Raw genomic sequence first — 23055 nt, 5'->3', positions numbered from 1 at the left:
GCTTCTTGTCTACAGGACATAGCTAGGTAATTTTCCACATTGCCGGATAGATGCCTATGTTGTAGCCATACTAGGACAGCTTGGCTAGGGGCAACTTCTGAAGCACAAGTCTTCAGTACTGCTGGAATAATATCAGGGCTCATAGCCTTTGCAGTATCCAATGCTTTCAGCTGTTTCTTGATATCACATGGAGTGAATCAAATTGGCCAAAGACTGGCATCTGTGATGCTGGAGACCTGTGGAGCAGGCCAAGATGGATCATCCATTCAGCACTTCTGGCTGAAGATTGTTGCAAGTGCTTCAGCTTTACATTTTGCACTGATGTGCTGGGCTCCTCCATCATTGAGGATGGGGATATTTGTGGAGCCTCCTCCTCCATTGAGTTGTTAATTGTCCACCGCCATTCACAATTAGGTGTGGCAGACTTCAGAGCTTAGATCTGATCCATTGGTTGTAGAATCGCTTAGCTCTGTCTATCTCTTGCTACTTATGCTGTTCGGCACACAAGTAGTCCTGTGTTGTAGCTTCATCAGGTTGACAGCTCATTTTTAGGTATGCCTGGTGCTGCTCCTAGCATGCCCTCCTGCATTCTTCGTTCAACCCGGGTTGATCCCCTGGCTTGGTGGTAATGGTAAGAGTGGGGGATATGACAGGCCATGCAGTTACAGATTGTGGTTGAGTACAATTCTGCTGCTGATAGCCCACAGCGCCTCATGGTTGCCCAGTCTGGAGTTGCTAGATCTGTTCAAAATCTATCCCATTTAGCACACTGGTAGTGTCACATAAACACTCTCCCTACCATGATATCAACATATGTTGTCTTCCTCCACCACCACTAGTATTTGAAATATAAATAAATAAATAAATAGAGGTGTGGGCCATTCAGTTCCTTGAGCCTGCTCTGCCATTCAACAAGATCATGGCTGATTTTCTACGTCATCTCTACTTTTCTGCCCTAACCTTCGAATCCCTTGATCTAAATCTCAGTGTTCAAAATGCTCAACATACCATTTTGTTTTCCCAATTGCTTTCTGTACTTGATGTCAAGGCCTTTGTGATTCCAGACCTGCTCTTAACTGCCCTCTGAAATGGCCCAGCAAGCCACTCCACTGGATCAAAAACTGCTATAATGGTTCAAGGTGGTGGCCCACCCCCATCTTCTCAAGGGTAATTCAGGATGAGCAATATATGCTAGACTTGCCAGCGACATTCATATCCCATGACTGATTAATTAAAAGCTGCACTGCATTTCCCTCCCTCTAAGTAGCAGCATTCCAGTTAGGAATAGGAATAATACAAACTCCAGCTTGTATATAAAATTGTATTAAACAACATAGGATTCTGGCAAAGTCGCAAATGAATGAAATCCCACATTCTATGGCAGGCAGTGGATAAAGCCAGCTTATGATTTCCTACATACTTAGTGATCCCATCACTTCAAAAATGCATAAAATATGTCACTCTTTTGAGTTAATGCAGTACTGGATGACTGGCTATAAAACTACCTTTTAAGCTTCGCAAAAAGAGTGCAATTTCATTGAAATTTGTAACTGAGTCTGCCCTTACCATATTCTGTCAGTAGGTGGTGGTGGAATATTCACAGCTAATGTTCCTCTGCACTCCTGAACTTCTACTGTTAACAGCAATGGTGTATTCGAGACCTCTTCAATCTTCTTCTTAATAAATTCAGTTTCTGTGGCTTTCTGGAAATACTTTGACTTTGTAATTTTATCCACAAGTCTCATTATCTTGCTTGGTCGATGTCCTCCCACATATCTGCACATGTGGAAAATAGTTTAATATTTGTCATTGAATATTTAAAAGGAGGAAAAGAATCAACTTGTGTCTTGGTAGTGCACTAACTAACAGCTACCCAAACAGCACTGCTTACAGAGTTGCAAAGTGGGCTGCCACCTTTTAATCTCAACTGGAAGCAGTACATGGGGCAAGGAGAGGGGAAAGTAAATGTAATTAAGCAAACAAGATGTGCTAAATTATTGTAATGTTATCTAATATCCCAGAGTGCCAAAATTCTTTCACTTATAATTTATTGTAAAAGAAAGTCAGTAATTCTTTCAGGGCAATTGAATAAATAAAAAAATACGGTGAGTAAACTTCCTCCCCAAGAGATATAGAACACTTCTAGTATCTGGTTAAATATCATTAAAAGTTTCAATAAATCCTAGGATTAAATTTCAGTCTCAATTGACCTACCATTGTAACCGTTATTAAAAGGCATGCTGCACAACCAGCCATAATTCCCTTCCTCCCTTGGTTTAGGATTGTGGTGTGAATGTAATAGTTGCAAAATGGGTATTCTATTGTTTTAAAATTAGAATCAATTTGGAACCTAAATAATTAGAATAAAGAAGCTTATTTTTTGTTAATGATAAAAAAAATTTAGATCAAATGAATGCACATTTAAATTACTTTACAATGTACAATAAAATACTTCAAAATATTTTAGTTAATACTGATACCCTTCTGCTGCTGCTGCTAGTGCCTTGTCTCCTCCCAGTAAATCTTGCGCATCTTCTTCATCTGAAGATCCAGCACTTGAGGACTCCTCATCACTATCAGCAAGACAATAGGCTTTTGGTCTACTCCTATATGAGGAGCATTGGAGGAGAAAGAAAATCAGGTTAAAACAATCATCCTATATATTTGTATAAAGTTTAAGCCAATTAGGATCATGCAGAGGAAAGCTAAAAAGGTAATATGAAAACTAGGTCAACAATTTAAGATTTTTTGCCCCCCGAAAGTTTAATTTTATTTAGATCACAAAGGGTTTTCCAAAACATACCAACTGCTACACTGATGGAAATTTACATTTTCTGAAACCACCCAACCTATCCTTTTAAAAACAAGCAAATATACAGTTTCCCATAAAGAAATCACTATGCTTTCTCAATCTAAAAGGAATAATTTTAAAGATATTCTACTGAGATGTATAGTTTCATTTTTCCTTCCCTAACATTTTTCCATTGTCATAATTCTTCTGAAGCTGTGACTAATATGGGGTAAGATTTTATGAGCAGCAGCCCTTCAGTACTTCACCAAAATGGCATTTAAGAAACATCAACAGTAAATATCCAGAGGCATCACAGCCAACCCTGAAGATACTTCCTCAGTCTCTACACATTCATTTCCTGCAGGAATTACTGGATAGCAGTCAGTATCAGGGCCCACATCCCCCACTACTGCTTTCTGGATGCTGCAGCTTCTCTTTAATATGCAAGCTGTCAGCTAACTTATCCTTGACAAGGATCTAAATCCAGGCATTCCTGGTCGAGTTGATCAGTACACCGCATGGTACATCTACAAATAGAGCTCCTGGGAACAGAAATACACTTTCCTTAATTTCTTTACAAAGTTACTTGGTAACTATATGATGGATTCCCAGTGTGCAGATGTGACTGTGCCCTCTAGAATTTTTATACTTCCATGGAATGAATGTATGGATACAAGTGGTCAATTTAGAAAAATCCTGGTTTGCAATGTTCCAAAACCATAAAAAATATTGAACACAAGCTTTTGCCATTTGTATTGAAAATTGCATGGAATTGAGAATAATAGATACCTAGGAGTAGATCCATGACACCAGCTAAATGGAGAGATTCAAATGGCTTCAAACCAATAGGGCAAAGTTTGTTTAAATTTCTATCCTAATGATATTACAGCATTTTAACCACTTCCAGGTATCAATGAGTTGGGAATCTATTCTGTGAAGTCCACAATGAGCATTAAGTTCGTTTTTACAGTCCATATTTACCGACAGTGACTTGTATTATTCTTGTACAATAGCTATGCTTTATCATTAAAGATCAATATAATTTCTAAGTTTTTCAAGCATTAATCAGTTGCTGTTTACTAGATATGGTCAGTGGTGAAAATTATTACAAACTTTCACTATTGATTTGGTAATTTCCACACATACTTTCAATGTTGCTCCATAGAGAAGTGGCATTTTAAGTGATGCAAGAAAGGTAAGACCCATCCCCGCCCCATCCTTCCTCTACAATAGATGACGTAAAATTGGTAGATGTGACCCTAGGGCTAGAAATCTCATTCAAGACTGGGTCATGATCTCCTAGTTGAGAGTCCAACAGTCTTATCATTGTAGTAATTAAGGTGCCTCAATATTTTTAAGTAAATAGCTCCAATATTTATAAAACCATTTCTATGCCCAACCCCGTTTAATTTCTTATTTCAACTAAGTTTCAGATCCACTTTTCTTATAACATAGGTAGAGTTTCTCTCTAAATTAGCTCATTACGCTGTGTAGCAGATGTGAGCATTTTCAATGGAGAAAAAAAAAGGTAAACTTAGAGAAAATTTCAGAGGATGCATCTTAACTATCTGATTGGAAATCCAACTAATGGGAAAATACAGCATTTAGAAAGAATTCAGTAGGGAACTGGGTGGCAGAGTGGTTAGACTATCCTTTTACCTCTGAGACCCGGCATCAAATTGAGACCAGACTGTTGGGATGAAAGACTCCTCTGTCTGCTGGCTGTAATGAAATGAGTTTAGTCAGTCTCAGCCTATTTCTTAATGGGTGCAGGTCCATATCCCAAAACTGCCAACAATTTAACACCAACTGGCAATCTCACGCAAAAAAGTATACAGGAAAGCTGATGTGGAAAATGGCAATGTTGCACTTTTGCAATGTGGGATACTCCCTGAATTTAGCACTAAGAAATTGCTGGGACCATGCACAGGGATATGTAGCATCTAGCTGTAAATTTGAATGCTTGGAGTTTCTACTGGGTGCATAAATAGTAAAACTTCTTTATTTTCAAGTTAATATAAAGTTTCTAATTATGAGCAGCACGAACATTTTTAAATATAGTGTTAATTTCAACTTATTTGGAGAAAGGAGACAGTACAAGGGCAAACCAGAAAGAGTAAACTGTTACCCACAGCTTTTGCAAATACATGTTAATAAGTTTCTAATAGTGTGAATGTTGCAATCTGCAATCTTTAAATCTGCTATAGCCATGAGAGGCAGAAGTATTTACAGCTGATGGCATTTATGGTAATGTGTATTTTCATAAATGCATCAATAGATACAAAAAATAATGTAATAAACATTTAATGAGTAGTCAAATTAACATGTTTAAAATCAGCAGTTTGATTGGATGGTTGCCAAGGACTTGCTTTATTACTGGTTGTAAAATGTTTTATATCTATGCTTTCCTAAATTAACTTTGAAGGCAGTTCAGTTATGTCTACAGTGCTGGACTTTCAACTAGGATACATTCATTTTGAATTCGCAGTCTCAATTAGAGGTTGAGTTTCTCTTGTATACTGCAGAAATGGTATAAATAGCAAAAAAACTCCTCCATTTGTGAACAGAATAGTTTCCTCATTCCAACAAGTGAGTCGTGGCTATTTTCCATTATTACAAGATGACTCTTCAAATCCTTCATGTTGAGGCACCAGCCTAATGTTTGGCAGTACAGTACAATACTGATTTTCCAAATTATCTTATCACAAAGATGACATATGGTATAATGCATGTTTTGGAGGTTTGATTCAAACTATGTGAACTTGGGTCACCAAAACACTTACAAGTACGCACAACAGTTCAAAGGGACAACACCCTTAGATGATTTGCCTATCGATCCCAGGAGGCTATGTTGCTTAGCTACTGATCTGGATAATAGCTTAGCTGCAACTTGTTTATTGTACTAAAACCACTATAGTCCCTCAGGAAATCATGTTAGCATACACGCCAAGAAGAAAACTGCATGCTCACCAAAATGCAAGAATGTAAAGGGGAATCGTCATGATGGAGAGAAGAACCAGGAGAGCAATGTCTCAAATATTAATTCTTGTCACATGCAAATAACATATCTCAATGCAAGTTACATAAATGCATATTTAGGAATCAAGACTGTCTTGTCATAAACATTTCTATGACGATGCCCCTTTAGTAACAGCCCACATTATGGACAGATAATTCCATGCACAAGCAGTATCGAATAACAATGTTTACTTTCTGAATGGAATATTGACAGAACTACATTCCCACAGCTTACAAATGCTATATGGATTGTATATTACAATTACCACTCACCAGAATCACACAAATCCACAGATGATTCCGATCAAACACATTAAAAATGGAAAAATGAAGGAAAAATGTATAAACAGAAGTTAGTGAAAACAGATCTTCTTTTAACTGAAAAATGCACACAATTGTGCAAAGGGTTGGTATTTTAGTTTTAAGTAGGAGTTTAAAATAAATTCACCTTGTGCCACGTATGCACGATAACACATTGTTGCACTCATTTGTAGCTAATCTGAATGGTTTCAAATAGGAATGATATCAATATACAATCCCCTCATGCCCTTGTTTGTGTGTATATGTTGAGAGATTGTGGCATAGTACTAACCCAGAGACACAGGGTAATGCTCTGGGGGCATGGGTTCAAATCCCACCACAGCAGCTGGTGGAATTTAAATTCAATTAATAAATCTGGAAATAAAAGCTAGTCTCAGTAATGGTGGTCATGAAACCATTGTCGAATGTCAAAAACCCATTTAGTTCACTAATGTCCTTAAGGCAAGGTAACCTGTTATCCTTACTTGGTCTGGCTTATATGTGAATAAAGACCCATAGCAATGCGGTTGACTCTCAACTGTCCTCTGAAATGGCCTAGCAAGCCTCTCAGTTCAAAGGCAATTAGGAATGGGCAACAAATGGTGGCCTTGCCAGCAGCACCCACATCCCATTGAAGAATCAAGAAAAAAATGTGTGCATATAGCTTGTTAATGTATAGATATATATTAAAAATGAAACTTTGGAAGGTATTTCCAGCTGAACAAATAATCAAAACAGACAAGTTAGACATGGTGGAATACATGTGAAAATTACAACAGACTTCACGTTTCAACAAAGGTGAACCAAATTTTTGGGAGATGGGCTGGGAAAGAAATTGATGTGGCAGGTTAATGCAACGCCACTCACAGCCCAGAATGACAAAATAAAAGTCATCCTTCTGCTTCTTGGCTGTATAGGTGCTGTCTGAAATAAATTGGACAGTGGCAGGCATAGCCACCCTTCTCTGCCTCACTGAACTTGTTCTTACATTGAAGAACTATTTTAACTCATTTCCTCCAAATAAAAAGTGAGGCTATGGGTATCCACATGGGTGCTAGCTATGCCTAAACTTTTTATGGGACATGACGACCATTCCTTGCTCCAGTCCTACTCAGGGCCTTCTCCCTCACCTCTTTTCTCGGTACGTTTATGACTGTAGCAGTGCTGTTTCCTGCTCTTGGCCTGAACTGGAAACTTTCATCAACTTTGCTTACAATTTTCACCCTTCTCTTACCAACATAATGTCCATCTTGGACTCTTCCCTTCGCTTCCTTAACTTCTCTGTCTTCATTTCTGGGGATACACTATTAATGAAAATTTAATGTAAGCGAATGACTCCTACAGTAACCTTAACTCCACTTGCTCAAACACTGCTTCCTCTAAGGACTCCATTCCATTCTCCCAGTTTCTCCATTGCATCGTTTCTGATGAGACAACCTTCCATAGGAACATAGGTCTTGGGAGCAGATGCAAGCCATTTGGCCCCTCAAGCTTGCTCCACCATTTGACATGATCATGGCTGACATGATTGTAGTTTCAAATCCACTTTCCCCTCTGCCCCCCATAACCCCCAATTCCCTTGTCGATCAAAAACCTATCTAATTAGCCCTGAGTAAATTTAATGACCCAGCCTCCACTGCTTTCTGGGGAAGAGAATTCCACAGGCTAACAACCCTCAGAAAAAATTTCTCCTCACCTCAGTCTTAAAAGGGAGACCTCCTATTTTTAAACTGTGTCCCCTAGTTCTAGTTTCCCCCACAAGAGGAAACATCCGCTCAGTATCCACCCTATCAAGTCTCCTCAGAACTTCATTTGTTTCAATAAGATCACCTCATTCTTCTAAAGTCCAATGGGTATAAGCCCAACCTGTTCAACCTTTCTTCATAAGATAAGCTCTTCACCCCAGGAATGAGTCAAATGAACCTTCTCTAAACTGGTTCTAATTCAATTATCTCCTTTTTAGGAACACAGGGACATAGGAACAGAAGAAGGCCATTCGGTCCCTCGAGCTGCTCTGCCATTTAACTAGATCATGGCTGATCTTCTGCCTCAACGTCATCTTTCCATGCTATTCCCATATCACTTAATGTCATTGGTATCTTGAAATTCATCAACCTCTGCTTTGAACATACTCAATGCTGAACCTCCATAGCCTTCTGGGGTAGGGAATTCCAAAGATTCACCACCCTCTGACTGGAGAAATTCCTCATCTTGTTCCTAAATGGCCTATCTCTTATTCTGAGACTGTGCTGCCTGGTTTTAGACCTCCCAACCAGGGGGAACATCCTTCCTGCAGCTACTCTGTCGAGTCTTGTAAGAATTTTGTAGGCTTCAAAGAGATTTTCATTCTTATAAACTCTAGAGAATACAGACCCAGTCGTCTCAATCTTTCCTCATAGGACGATTCCACCATCCCAGGGATTAGTCTTGGTGCACTCCCTCTATGGCCAGTACATCCATCCTAGGGTAAGGAGACCAAAACTGCACACAATATTCCAATGGTTTATACAACTGCAATAAAAATTCCTTACTCCTGTACTCAAACCCACTTGCAATAAAGGCCAACATACCACTTGCCTTCCTAACTGCTTGTTGCACCTGCATGTTAGCTTTCAGTGACTTATAAAAAAGAACACCGAGGTTCCTCTGGACATCATAACTTCACAATCTCTCCCCATTTAACAAATATTCTGCATTTCTGTTTTTCCTACTAAAATGGATAACTTCACATTTTTCCAAATTATACTCCATCTACCATGTTCCTGCCCACTCATTTAGCTTGTCTAAATCTCCTTGAAGTCTCTTTGCATCCTCCTCACAACTCACATTGCCACCAAGTTTTGTGCCATCAGCAAATTTGGAAATATTAATTAGGTCCCCACATCCAAATTATTGATTCTGAATAGCTGGGGCCTAAGCACTGATCCTTGCAGTATCTCACTAGTCGCAGCCTGCCAACCCAAGAATGATTTGTTTATCCCTACTCTGTTTTCTGTTCATTAACCAATCCTCAATCCATGCTAGTATATTATCCCCAATCCCATGAGCTTCAATTTTGATTCCTAACCTCCTGTGTAAGTCCTGGTAAGCCTTTTGAAAACCCAAATACAAAACATGCACTGGTTCTTCCTTATCTATTCTGCCAAAAACATTCTCAAAAACTCCAAATTTGTCAAACATGATTTCCCTTTCATAAATCCATGTTGATTCTGCCCAATCTCACCATTATTTTCTAAGTGCCCAGTTATCACATCCTTCAGAATAGATTCTAGCATTTTCCCTACCACTGATGTCAGGCTAACAGGTTTGTAGACTCCTTTGTTCTCTCTCCCTCCTTTCTTAAATAATAGGGTTACATTTGCTACTTTTCAATCTGTAAACACTGTTCCAGAATCTACAGAATTTTGAATGATCACCAATGCATCCACTATCTCTACAGCTATCTCTCTCAACACTTTGGGATGTAGATCATCAGGTCCAGGGGATTTATCAAAGTTCTGTTCCGTTAATTTCTCCAGCACTATTTTTTTCACTAATACTAATTTCTTTCAATCTTATTAGTCCTTCGGCTCCCAAATATTTCAGGGAAGTTTTTTGCATCTTCTTCCGTGAAGACAGAGGAAATATTTGTTTAGATTCTCTGCCATTTCCTTATTACCTATTATAAATTCTCCATTCTCTGTCTGCATTGGGCCCACGTTTGTCTTTATAACCTTTTCCTTCTTACATGCCAAGAGAAGCTTTGACAGTCCATTTTTATGTTCCTTGCTAGTTTGCTTTCATATTCTATTTTCTATATCAATTTCTTGGTTTTTCTTTGCTGAATTTTAAAATGGTCCCAACCCTCAGGTTTTAGTACTTTTTTGGCAACTTTACATGCCTCTTCCTTTGATCTAACTGCTCTTGTTAGCCATCGTTGGATCACTTTTCCTGATGGTTTTTGTCCTTTAAAGAAATGTAAATTTGTTGTAAACCATGTATTAATTCTTTAAATGCTACTCATTGCCTATCTACCGTCATACCTTTTAATGCAGTTCCTCAATCTACCTCAGCCAACTTGCCCCTCGTACCTTCATAGTTTCCTTTGTTTAGGATATTCCAGCCTCCGTATTCAATGGATCATCCTCTGCCATTTTTGCTACCTCCAGTATCATGCCAAACACATCTTCCCCTCTTCTCTTTTTTCAGCATTCAGCATTGTCTCTGTGATACCCTGGTCCACTCCTTAATCATTCCCAACACCCCATGGTCTTCCCATGACACTATTCCCTGCAAGTGCAGAAGATGCAACACCTGGCCTTTCGCCACCCCCCCACCCTCTGTCTTCACCATTCAAGGTCCCAAACACTCCTTCCAGGTGAAACAGTGATTTACATGTACTTCTTTCAATTTAGTATATTATATCTGCTGCTCACAATGCAGGAGAACAAACGCAGATTGGGTGACCTAGTGGAACACCTCCGTGAAGTCTGTAGACATGACACTGAACTTCCGATTGCCTGCCATTTTAATTCTCCATCTTTCTCTTACATTGACCTCTCTGTCCTTGGTCCATATTGCGGTGTTCCAATGAAGCTCAACGTAAACTTGTTTTTCTCTGTTTTTGTTTTCGGGCTGCAGCTGATCATCAGTCTGCCATTCACATCTCCTCTAGGCAAGTTTTTGTTTCTTTACTGTCCCATTACCACTACATTTCCATAAGACCATAAGACATAGGAGCAGAAATTAGGCCATTTGGCCCATCGAGTCTGCTCCGCCATTCAATCATGGCTGATAAGTTTCTCAACCCCATTCTCCCGCCTTCTCCCCGTAACCTTTGATCCCCTTGCCAATCAAGAACCTATCTATCTCGGTCTTAAATACACTCAATGACCTGGACTCCACAGCCTTCTGTGGCAATGAATTCCATAGACTTACCACTCTCTGGCTAAAGAAGTTTCTCCTCATCTCTGTTTTAAAAGGTCTTCCCTTTACTCTGAGGCTGTGCCCTCGGATCCTAGTCTCTCCTACTAATGGAAACATCTTCCCCATGTCCACTCTATCCAGGCCTTTCAGTATTCTGTAAGTTTCAATCAGATCCCCCCTCATCCTTCTAAGCTCCATCAAGTATAGACCCAAAGTCCTCAAACATTCCTCATATGTTGCGCCTTTCATTCCTGTGAACATTCTCGTGAACCTCCTCTGGAGCCTCTGCAGGGCCAGCACATTCTTCCTGAGATACGGGGCCCAAAATTGCCCACAATATTCTATGGCGTCCACAGCCTTCTGTGGCAATGCTCCACCAACTCATTTGTTATTTAATTTCTCCAGTCCTTTGACAGACCTCCCTTTTGTTCTTTTTCCATCTTCTCCCTTAAATCCTTGCTTAAAAGTTACATTTCTAACTTTTCCTAGTTCTGATGAAAGATCATCGATCTGAAACATTAACTGTTTCTCTCTCCACGGATGCTGCCTGACTTGCTGAGTATTTCCAGCATTTGTTTTTATGTACCTGCCATTTTTGATGCAGTTTGACTGCTAACCAGCTTGATATTTTTAAAGCAAACTGTGCAAAGTTAGGAAGCCACTTAAAAGAACATTTTGATCCTACACTGCCTTTGTATTGTTTTTCAAGTAGATCACAGCATTGACCAAAGGTGGGAACATATAAAAGCAGGATGATTCACTTCTTTGTAGGTTGCAGTTCTATTGGATAACTATTCCTTCATCATTTGCAGAATAAAATAGAGTTGCCATTGCATTTGAGTTACTAAAGTTGATATGGTGGGATGTTGTAAAAGTGGTAGAAGATTCTTGTGGAACTTAAGCATCAGCATAAAGCTGCTGGACCAAATTGCTTACTTCTGTGTTGTAAATACCATGCATGAAGTTTAAGTTTGTGAACTTATATCCTGTAATAAGGATACTGCAGTCAGAGAATGGATGGTGAACATTCAAGAGCAGGAAACTTGAAGTGGACCATTATTGTCACAAAGGAAAGAAAAGAAATATTGTTTGGTGGCGCGGGGGGGGGGGTTGCAGAGGGGGTGTGGGTGGTTTACTAGAACAGAGAAAGAATTATCTAACAGATGTTTTCCATATTATGAGATGTTTTTAATGAGTAAATAGTGAACTATTGCTTCCACTGCATGTATATACGGATTGAGTTGATCACCCATTTAATACACCAATTGATTTTGTGCTCCACTGAAGTCAAGGAAATGTGAAGTTGGGCAGAGTGTAAAACAGGTATTCAACTTGTACCCAACTACCCCTGTTCAGTGGCATAAGTTAAATCTGCCCATAGGGGATCATTTTTTCTTTTCATCATCTGGGCAGAGCGTAAAGGAGAAAACCAGACAGGGATGATCATCATTAACAGAGCTCACCCCATTTTCTTTTAAATACTAAGGAAAATCAGGCAGGCTCCATTACACATGTGCAATCATGGCTGCCTGATTTTCCTTTATTTGCTCTGCCAAAATGATGTTATATGTCTTGACAGGGTAGACAAAAACATGCATATGCATTATTTAAAAAAGAACTGAGCAAGTACTTGAAAAGGGAGAATGTATAAGAATGTGAAGAAAGCATGGAAATGGGAAGATAGTAGATAGCTCTGGGTTGAAGAGCTCGCACTTGCATAGACAAGACTAGCCAAATAACCTGAAACAAAAACAAAAAATGCTGGAAAAACTCAGCAGGTCTGACAGCATCTGTGGAGAGAAAGAGAGTTAGCATTTTGAGTCCTTATGACTCTTTTAGCCAAATGGCCTCCCATTTATATCCGTGATTCTGATTTTTTTTTATTTACCAACATTGATAGCAAATGTGATTCTACATATGTTGTTGCATAAAAGGTACAGTCCTCCAGAAACAACTTTACAAACAGACAAACATTACATATTCCAGGCCAACTGTTCAATCAAGAAAAATCACAGACAGGATTCAAGACTGAGCTTTGATTGTTGTTTAGGGGAGGAGGGTTGTTACTTCAAGCTCCTTTTCAGAAAATGGATAAATTTACGGTCACTCCTTAAGGAGTTCCTTCCATCAGAAGAAGTGGAGAAAGGTTCTTGCATGATAGACAGTGTATGAAAAAGGCAAGGATAATCTAGTTTTTCCTGATATTTTGCCAGTTGCATAGAGCTCCTGAGTATATAATCAAGAAAAGCAATTCTATTCAACGAGATTGTGCCGAGCATCACTGTCAAATATCCATTACAATCCATTTCCAGTCTTTTTAGTTGGGCATGCAATACGAGAAATGGCTTCACGTTGTACCTGGTGCCTAACAGACTCTTTCCTTCCGTTGTACTGCCAGAAAATCAAATTTTAATTTAAGAAATCTTACCCTTCTTTTCCAACATCGCCTACTTTATATGTTTCTCCCAAAGGCTCCTTTCCCAGTTTGGTCAGGTTCATTTTAGTTTCCAAGGTCATTAGAAATGATCCATTGTAAGAAATCTCCAGATCAATCCACAGTCCTGTAGAAAAAAATTATCTAGCTGAGCAACTGGCCTGAGAGTTGCAGACTCGAAATGATACCGAAACCCTATCTTTACAGCAACCTACAACATGTAAGTATTTAAATAGGAGCTAACCGAAATAAGATCAAGAATTAAATGTATAGACATGATGAATAAGCCACATTTTTTTTAAAAAATGAGCTTTGTCATCAGGAATGTGCAATGTATGGACCAGAACTGCATTAGAATCACCAAGTTTTCACCAAGGCTGGCAAAAGGAATATGCACCCTGCTTCAATCATGTTACAATGAAGCCAGTTATTATGGAGCTAATTTAAATTTGCAGTTCGCTAAACTATTCCTGGTCAATTGTAAAGAAAAAAAGAATATTACAAGTTAACGCTACTTTCACAGCTCAGTAACTGTCATACAAAATGGCACATTGGGATTCAGAAGCAACAGACTGCTCAGGCATAATACCAGTGTTGATCACAATTCCACAACTGTCTCTTGAAAATGAGATTACAGGATTGCGAACAGCATTTTGAAAGATGTTGGAAGGGTACTCGAAAAGGACCAAGAGGAAGCAAAAGGACCACTGAAGAATGAGATTATATAGAGAACTGAAGCCAAATGTTTTTTTCTGCTAGTAACTGTGCAGTGCCTGTTGTAGGAGTGAGCTGTGATTACATTTGATATCAGACAGTTGGCTCATTAGCTTTATTGAAATTCCAGCTGATGTATTTGAATTTGAAAATTTCATTTACAGCACCTTTACTGATTAAAAAAGTTTCAAGGCTCTTAAATAAAAAGATTGAGGAACAAACACCAAATCATGAAGGAGGCGCATTTTATTTCCAGCATTTTCTACTTCTACTATAAAAAAGTTAAATTGTGTTCTTAAAGACAATAAACCTATCCTAAACAACGTCAAAATGGTAAATGTGTAGAATTCATGCACCATATTCATACACCATACAGCTTATATGAGAAACTTATTTCTAATTGGAGTTATACCCCCGAACATCAGCCTCAATACAAATACACAACAATTTGATGCCACTTCTATTACTCATTGACCCATTCAGAACTCCTATTATGATGTTTCTCACATTCATATGGTTACAAAAACTGGAGATATTTCCTTTGCTCTCACAGCATCTATCATTTCAGTGCCTGATACAGTCACAATAATGAAATAAAAGATGCTGAAGCAGCTTAATAAGAGGATTAACAATTCCAATGACACGGGGCAGTTTAAAATACGCTGCCATACATAGTTCTTTGTGGTAAATAATTCATTGTATGCACACATGAAAGAGCGCTGAGCTATCTCCAGGAAATTTTAACAATAATAAACTAGATGAGTTATGTGACAAGTTAGTTTCTGCCAAAGCTGCTACAGCACAAACCGTAATAAAAGCCTGGTGCTTCAAATTGGTGCAGACTGATCAGATGAAAGTCAGGACTAAATGTCCAAAGTAAAATACATTTGGACAGCTTTCACCTAGTTAGGATTCCACAACAGAAAACCATCCATAAATCCTGCAAAAATTAGCAAACATATTCGGATAGCTCTTGTTAGAAATGCAAAAATCACACTAATGTAGTTGGGTGTTTTGCTGAGTTTAAAGCTAAAATACTTTGTTGGAGCAGACTAGGGCTTTACACTGTATGTCATGCGTATACTGTTGTATCAAAATGGAAAAGCCGATTCGCTGATGAGGCTATGGCATTTATCCCAGATAAATTGCAACTTCATGTTACTTTTTGTTTTAAAAATGGTGATATAATCCTCACAATTTAAAATCCACATTTAAGTGCAAAGGCAAAATGCTGCGGATACTGGAAATCTGGAATTTAAAAAATGCTCCAAATACTCAAACATAAACAAAATTTGCTGGAAAAACTCAGGTCTGACAGCATCTGTGGAGAGGAAGACAGAGTTAACATTGAGTCCATATGACTCTTCACGCTCCACAGATGCTGCCAGACATGTTGGGTATTTCCAACATTTCCTTTTTCTTATTTCACATTGAAAATGGGCAGTTGTATCTATCAAACAAAAGGCAAAAGCCATTAAGTATTTACATTGTCAATTTCAAATTGCTAGTCATAGCTTGAAACAGCTAGGTTCACTCATATTGCACCACTTTTAGTTGCATTGAAGACTGACTGCCTTATCTGCCCCCAGTTTCAGTGCTTTAATCTCCAAGCCTAGTTGCTGACAAGAAAAGATCAATTTTCCATTTGGATCATTAACAGCGTGCAGCTGTTATCAAATAGCACAATTTCATAAGGAGGGAGCACCACTTCATTGATTCATTTCCTCCATGGGTGGACACAGCCCAGGATCCAGCTGACAGCAGAGAACTCTTCATCTCAATGCCAGTCATGATGGTCTGTTGTGGAAGATGCTATCTCCCTGCAGCATGTACTGAATCTACCACCAACCCTGGTCCAAGTGTAACACAAACTTGATGGGTTGTTTGATGTTCAGGTGTTTCTCCAGGTTGAAGAGTTGCTTCTTTCAAGGGCAAGCTCCCTGACCAAAACTACAAGCAGGAAGTGAAGACAGACAACAAAGTTTCCCTCAGTGCTTTTAAAAAATGTTTTGGTTTCACTGGCCACTCTATATAACAAGCAAATTACATTGACATCAATGAAACTGTTGTAGGTGCTGGGCATTACAGTAAATACTATTCAAAACATTGAACTTCTTTTCGCTTTCCATTTAAGTAACTATTTGATTGCACACACAAATGTTAGCATTTTTCAAATTCAAATACATCAGCTGGAGTTTCAATAAAGCTAATGAGCCAACTGTTTGATATCAAATGTAATCACAAATCTCACTCCATCAGGTGTAAAGTCTCTTACAACAGGCACTGCACAGTTACTATTAGCAAAAACAACTGACTTCAATATCTTGTTCCTCATTTTCTAATGAAGGGGTTCTTTTTTAACCACTTTTAATAGTTTAATGAAACCATGTCATCTCAGCCATCAGTTGAGTAAGCTATCTTTTTCCAGGGCTCTTCCAATCATTGATGGCCTGCATAAAGCAGATTCTAGCTAAATTTTCATCTTTTCCAAGACATTGTTTTTTACTTCTCTTTTCAATTCTCTATCCAATCTCTCATTCTTCAGTGGTCCTTTCGCTGCCTTTTGGTCCTTTTCTTGTACCCTTCCAACATCTTTCAACACCCATCCCTTCAGTACATCCTCAAATCAATTGGTGTGCTGTTTCTCAAATGAAAACACATTTTTCTTGTTTGCATTGTTGCCAACACCTCAATACCTTTCTTGTCTACCCACTGTAATTTCTTCATGCATCTCCAAAACCATTTTTCTAGAAGCCTAACCTCTTCTCTTCTCAGCATATGGTCCAGTACCAGATTCCATATCAAACTCTTCACTAATCTTTTCTTCAGTTCTCTATTTATATTGTCCAGTCAATATCCTCTTCCTTCATTAAATGCAATGTTTCCCATTGTAATCCTAGCTCTCACCTCCTTGGCACAACTGGCATTTTCAGTCATATCTCTAAAATTGACCACAAGAAGTGCAAGAGAGCATGAAATAATCCACTTTTAGGAATGGATTGTGACAGTGCCTCAGTACATCAGCCTAGGAACGAGTGCACTGTAGGGGATTGGGGTGGGGGAGGAATCATCACATATTTAAGACCATAACCCACTATGTGGTGCAATGTGTTCATGTAACACTGCTTTGTGCAATAAATGTTTTGTTCTAAGATCTTTATAATGTAATGAAAACTACGATAAGAACAAAAGACAGAAGAGCTCAATTTTAGTGGTAAATCAGATCACTATTGTATTGGGAATACTTCAATTCCCTTCTGTCACTGATTTCTGGATCCACATCAATGCAGTATTTCAGTACAACTTTGAATCCTAGAATATTAGGCATTAAAGAACATGGAAGAAGCCCCTGATGAATTTTAACCATGCTTACCTTGGTGATTAACTGAAGGTTTTGAAGCTTGACATATTCTCGGCATAGCAGCTCCCATATCAAGTTCTGTCAAGGTTAGCTCATTCATAAAATACGGCAGCTGAAATAGTTTACATTAAACATGTGAAGTAGGCGTCACATTTTGGGAAGCTCTATAACGTTGATATAAATCATGAAGCTAAACACCTCCCCCCACCCCCATCACCCCCAAGAGACTGTTGCCCTTTCCAATTTTTACTTCATTTTTAATTCATTCATGGGATGTGAACATCACTGGCAAGGTCAGCATTTGTTGCCCATCTCTAATTGCCATCAAGGTGGTGGTGGTGGTGAGCCGCCTTCTTGGGCTGCAGCAGTCCACGTGGCATAGGTACATCCGGAGCACTGTTAAGGAAGGTTGTCCAGGATTTTGACCCAGTGACAGTGAAGGAATGGTGATATAGTTCAAGTCAGGATGATGTCTTGCTTGGAGAAGAACTTGCAGGTAGTGTGTTCCCATGGGTCTGCTGCCCTTGGCCTTCTGGGTGGTAGAGGTCACTCACTTAGGAGGCAGCTTAGCCAGTTGCTGCAGTGCATCTTGTAGAAGGCTGTGCGCCAGTGGTGCAGAAAGTGAATGTTGAAGGTAGTGGATCAGTGCCAATTACGTGGGCTGCTTTGTCCAGCATGGTGCTGAGCTTATTGAATGTTGTTGGAGTTGTAGTCATCCAGGCAAGTGAAGAGAATTTCATCACACTCCTGCCTTGTGCCTTGTAGGATTGTAAAAGAACTATCATATTTTTCCTGATATTACTGTGGGATACTGTTTGTCTCGGTGTATGTTTGTGTACGTGAGAATAATTTAAGTAAACTGTTAGACTGCAAGGGTTGAATCAAAGGGGTTAAGTGTAAAAAAAAAACAGGTGTTTGAAATGCTGATGGACAAGCTAATTAAAATGGAATTTGCAGTTTTAGATAAGTGGAGAAATTGTTGGCTTTTCAAAGGGACATGGTAAGACGTTTACAACTGGCAAGATAAATAATGCAAAGTTATGTTTATTTTTCCCCAAAAGTGCTGGCCATAATGGCAAGATAGATTTTTATATTCTGGGAAAAGTAAATTCCAAAGACAGGTGGAAACAATGGGATTTACAGATCAAAAAGCAAGAAAATATATTTAAAGAAAGATGGAAAGTTGTCTGGGGTGGCCGTATGAGATCTTGACTGTGTGAAACAGACCTGCGGAAAAAGCCTCTAGCCACCCTGGAGAAGTCTGCTATTCTAAGGTTGCTTTAAAAGCCTTTGAAGTTTCACTGTTGAGTGACAGGGAGAAAGAGAGAAGCCATAAAATACCTCTCTTACAGCAATAGCGGGTGCTTGTGATAATCTTGCTGTATGTTTTATAGGTTAATCATCTATTTTGGACTGTTGCTTGTAAGGAGTCTGTAGTTGGGAGTCTAGTTAAGTAGAAATTTTGGGAACTGTGATAAGCCAAAAAAAAATGTAACTGTAATCTTGTGCATTTAACTTTTTCTTTCCCTTTGTTAATAAATGTTTTAATTTAATTAAAAAAATCTCTAAAGGTGGTAGTGACTCATTACTTCTGACTTCAGTGCACAAACCTTCTTGTAATAAATACAAATTGCAAAACCGTTGTAATAGCATGGCCAAGTTTCTCTTTGGATTTGGTCAGCCTGCCGCTTACCACCTGCCATATCATAAGAGGATGGACAGGTTTTGGGAAGTCAGGAGGTAAGTTACTCGCTGCAGAATTTCCAGCCTCTAACCTACTCATGTAGCCACAGTATTTATACAGCTGGTCCAGTTCAGCTTCTGGTCAATGGTAGCCTCCCAAGTTGTTAATGGTTGGGAATTGAGCAATGGTAATGCTGTTGAATGTCAAAGAGACATGGCTAGATTATCTCTCATTGAAGATGGTCATTGTTTGCCACTTGTGTGGCATGGATGTATACACATTTGAATTCCTGACTACCGACTCAAACTTGGATACTTGAAATAGGAGAATTAATTCAGCTTTTGATTTGGCCACCAGCTAGGATGTGTCCTTATAATCAATGTTTAGTCTTCAAAGCATGGAACTGTGGCAACAATTCAGAACATTTCCTGTTTGCTAAGATATCCATAGTTTATGATGGTTAGCCTCCAAAGCTAAGGAGAGCATTGAAGGAGACTTAATTCTGTTTCTGGGCTATTTTACATTTAAGCTAGGAGAACCTGATGCTGAAATTGAAGACCACAAGTGAAAAACATTTCCATTCTCCAGTGTTGACCTTACTCATGTTGCCCTTGTATTCAATGTCTGAAAAAATTGGATATATACATATATGTTTTTATACAGGCTTGTATTTAATCATCATTTCCTCCTCTTTAATGAACACTACATTGCTCAAGACTTGACTTCAAAATGATCTTTTTTTAGACACCTGAAAATAATTTCAATGGTTCAATGGATTTTGCAAATGGCAAATGAATGCCACTAGCTATTCATTACGCTTGTCTACAGTATATGGGCTTTTGCACTGGAGTTTGTGGTAATTGGAACATGTTGAGAGAATAGGCAGGGGATAGTGACAAATTTCAGACTAATAAAAGTTAATTTTCAGTGGCAGAGGGGTTTTTTTTGGAACTAATACTTAGTATGCCATAAAAAATTATTTACACTTGAATGGGTAAACTGGAGTGTTTTATGGGTAACTATCACATAGATACCCCAACTTCATGCCCTTCCAAATAAACTAAAGCAGAGTATTTTGGTGTGATACTAGAACAGCAGGGCAACTCAAACAGCACCTTCTTGATTTTCACATTTTAACATGTGTGGTCACCAGAAGCCACTGTCTGATTTAGTCTTCAAGAACAGTGGGCGCTGCTAGCCTCACCATCATTTTTAAATCACAAAAATCATTCTATTATATTTTATGAAAAATATAAGGTTAATTTAATATCTATATCATGCACTTAATAAATTATAATACATGTGTACTTAATCTCCCATTGACTGATGATGGGCAAAGAGAAAATAAATTTTCAGTCCTTATATTACCAGCCAACTTCAGTTCACCTTTGTGGACCCGTTAGGCTTTTTCAGTCAGGCCCATCTCACCCCTTAAACGTGTGTCTTAATCCTAACCTTGGAAATGTATTCCCTTCTGCCCACAAATGTGATATTTTCAATATTAGCTACATTTATGGTCCTATGAAGAAGATTTTTAAAATAATGAAGTAAGTACATTTCTGCTCTGAATTCACCTCAGCTGGGAAGTACACCAAATCTGCCCAGGTTAAGTTTGGATACAGCCAAAGGGGAAATTTTAAGTTACATTCAAAGCACGTATTTTAGCAGAAACAGGTAATTATGAGAACACTGGGTTGGCTGTATTATAAAGTAGCAATATCACACAACTGCACATACAGGAGACATGAGGTTGGAATTAAAAACATGTTATCAGAGAGATCCAGGGGCTGTTATAAGCTGCACCTGGCTATTGCCATATCATTCCTGATCTACATCTGCACTGAGGTGGTCACTGGATGCTAAAAAAAGATAAGCTATTCCAACACCAGAACCAGCATCTCTCACTTACCTTAAGCAGAGTTACCAAGCCAGATCACATGCTAAATACTGTTTTATTCTGTTTCCATACCATCGCCAAGAAATTAACTAGATTTTCAAGATTGTCATTAAGAATACAAAATTCTCAATGGTACAGGGTTTAAATTTTTAATTGGAATTATGAATAATTTGATACTAATGCTTGGTTAGGTTATTTCAAATAAGGTAAAAATATTTCCATTCGTCAAAGCTATGCAAAAATAATATTTTCAAGTTTCTTTCCTATGTCAAAGGTTGAGAGGTAAACAGCATTCAAACCATTCCGAAGAGGATTATTGTCTAAGCTCTTGGAAAAATAAATGCAGGTATCAATTAGCAAACCAAAGTAAAAGTGCACTGAAGCCCAGCCTTTGACAATATATTTAATGGAAATTCTGAACCTGTGAAAGTAGGAAAAGAGTTTAAAATTTTTGTTTATATCTCATTACATTGGTAGAAGATGCCAAAGTAGAAAGATTGCTCTATAGGACTAAAATTTGCTTCCTAATTGATACAAAGGAATATTCTTTTCGACTGCATTTATTTACTATTAAAAATTCAGTGCATATCACCAGTTTCTACAAGTTCCACAGGCTTATTGGTCACATCTCTATACAATTAAAAACAATAAATTCAACTTCCTCGTTTAGGGAGCATTTGGCTACACACATCACAGCATTTACAAAAGTAATTTATCTAAAGTGCTTTGAAATGTTTTGACACGAAAAGTATAGAAACAGAAGCACAGTAAAAAGAAATCATCGGGGCAGCATGGGCAAAGTGACAGTTGAGAAGTGCATCTGAATTTACAGCCTGTAGGAATGGAGTTGAAGCATTTACGTCAGTGTTACGAAGTCAGCCTTAAATACTGCGATTTTTTTAAAGACTGGCTCAGATTTGGCAGTCAAAGTGAACAATGCTCAGTGTTCATTATACTGACCACTGCCCACTAACCTCTGGCAATCATTGTTATGAAAATTTGGAAAAAATGGAGGTGATTTCTGCAGAGCTTGAAAATGCCAAACCACATGGGGCAATCAAGATTTGTTTAAGGGATGTAGGCATCATTGGCCAAGCTGGCATTTGTTTCCCACCCCTAATCACCCTTGAGAAGGCAGCAGTGAGTCACCTTCTTGAACTGCTACAGGCCCCCTGGTATAGTTACACCTACTATTCACTGCCTGCCAACTTGAAAAAGCCCAATTTATGCCCACACTCTGATGTCTATCCATTAACCAATCCTCTATCCATGCTAATATACTACCTCCCCAACTCCATGAGCCCTTATTTTGTCTATTAAGTTTCTGTGTGGCACCTTATCAAATGCCTTTTGGGAATCCAGGTACACTATATCTACTGGTTCCCCGTTATCTACCTTACTAGTTACATCCTCAAAAAGCTCTGATAAATTTGTCAAACAGGATTTCCCTTTAGTAAAACCATGTTGACATGTCCTAATCATACTAGGCTTTTCTAAGTGCATTGTCAAGACTTCCTTAATAATAGATTCCAGCATTTTCCCCACAAACTGATGTTAAGACTAACTGGCCTATAGTTCACTGCTTTTTCTGTCCCTCCTTTCTTGAAAAGTGTAACATTTGCCAACTTACAATCTAGTGGGACAATCATTCCTGAATCTAAGGAATTTTGGAAAATCATAGTTAGTACAATATCTCTGTTGCTATAATAAAAGCAAATATTACAGATGCTGGAAACCTGAAAGAAAAACAGAAAATACTGGAAAAATTCAGGTCTGATAGCATCTGTGGAGAGAAAAACAGTTGACATTGAGTCCATATGACCCTTCTTCAGAGCTACAGAGAAGTAGAAATGTGATGAAATTTATACTGTTTAATGTGGATGGAGCAGGTGAAACTGGACAGATGGCCAGCAATAGGTGGGGGCAAAGGAGAGATTGACAAAGATGAACA

General features: G+C 38.5%; 1 protein-coding gene across 6 annotated transcripts in view; it reads right to left on the bottom strand.

Moving 5' to 3' along the window:
• tex2 (testis expressed 2) overlaps positions 1–23055 on the bottom strand; it is a 124086-nt gene that overhangs the window by 7091 nt on the left and 93940 nt on the right. For 4 of the 6 annotated variants that reach the window (XM_041217008.1, XM_041217006.1, XM_041217009.1 and 1 more), the window contains exons 7-11: positions 17536–17635; positions 13443–13575; positions 4451–4513; positions 2481–2606; positions 1567–1776 (exon numbers count right to left, since the gene is read on the bottom strand). In XM_041217008.1, coding sequence (XP_041072942.1) covers positions 1567–1776; positions 2481–2606; positions 4451–4513; positions 13443–13575; positions 17536–17635 — 632 coding nt within the window. The remainder of the gene's footprint in view (positions 1–1566; positions 1777–2480; positions 2607–4450; positions 4514–13442; positions 13576–17535; positions 17636–23055) is intronic. The other 2 variants (XM_041217011.1, XM_041217010.1) reach the window with 2 other exon arrangements.

Source organism: Carcharodon carcharias, chromosome 22 (genome assembly GCF_017639515.1).
Source record: "Carcharodon carcharias isolate sCarCar2 chromosome 22, sCarCar2.pri, whole genome shotgun sequence".
Lineage (NCBI taxonomy): Eukaryota > Metazoa > Chordata > Chondrichthyes > Lamniformes > Lamnidae > Carcharodon > Carcharodon carcharias.
The sequence above is the reverse complement of the archived record's forward strand: the minus strand, read 5'-3'. Positions and strand labels throughout refer to the sequence as shown.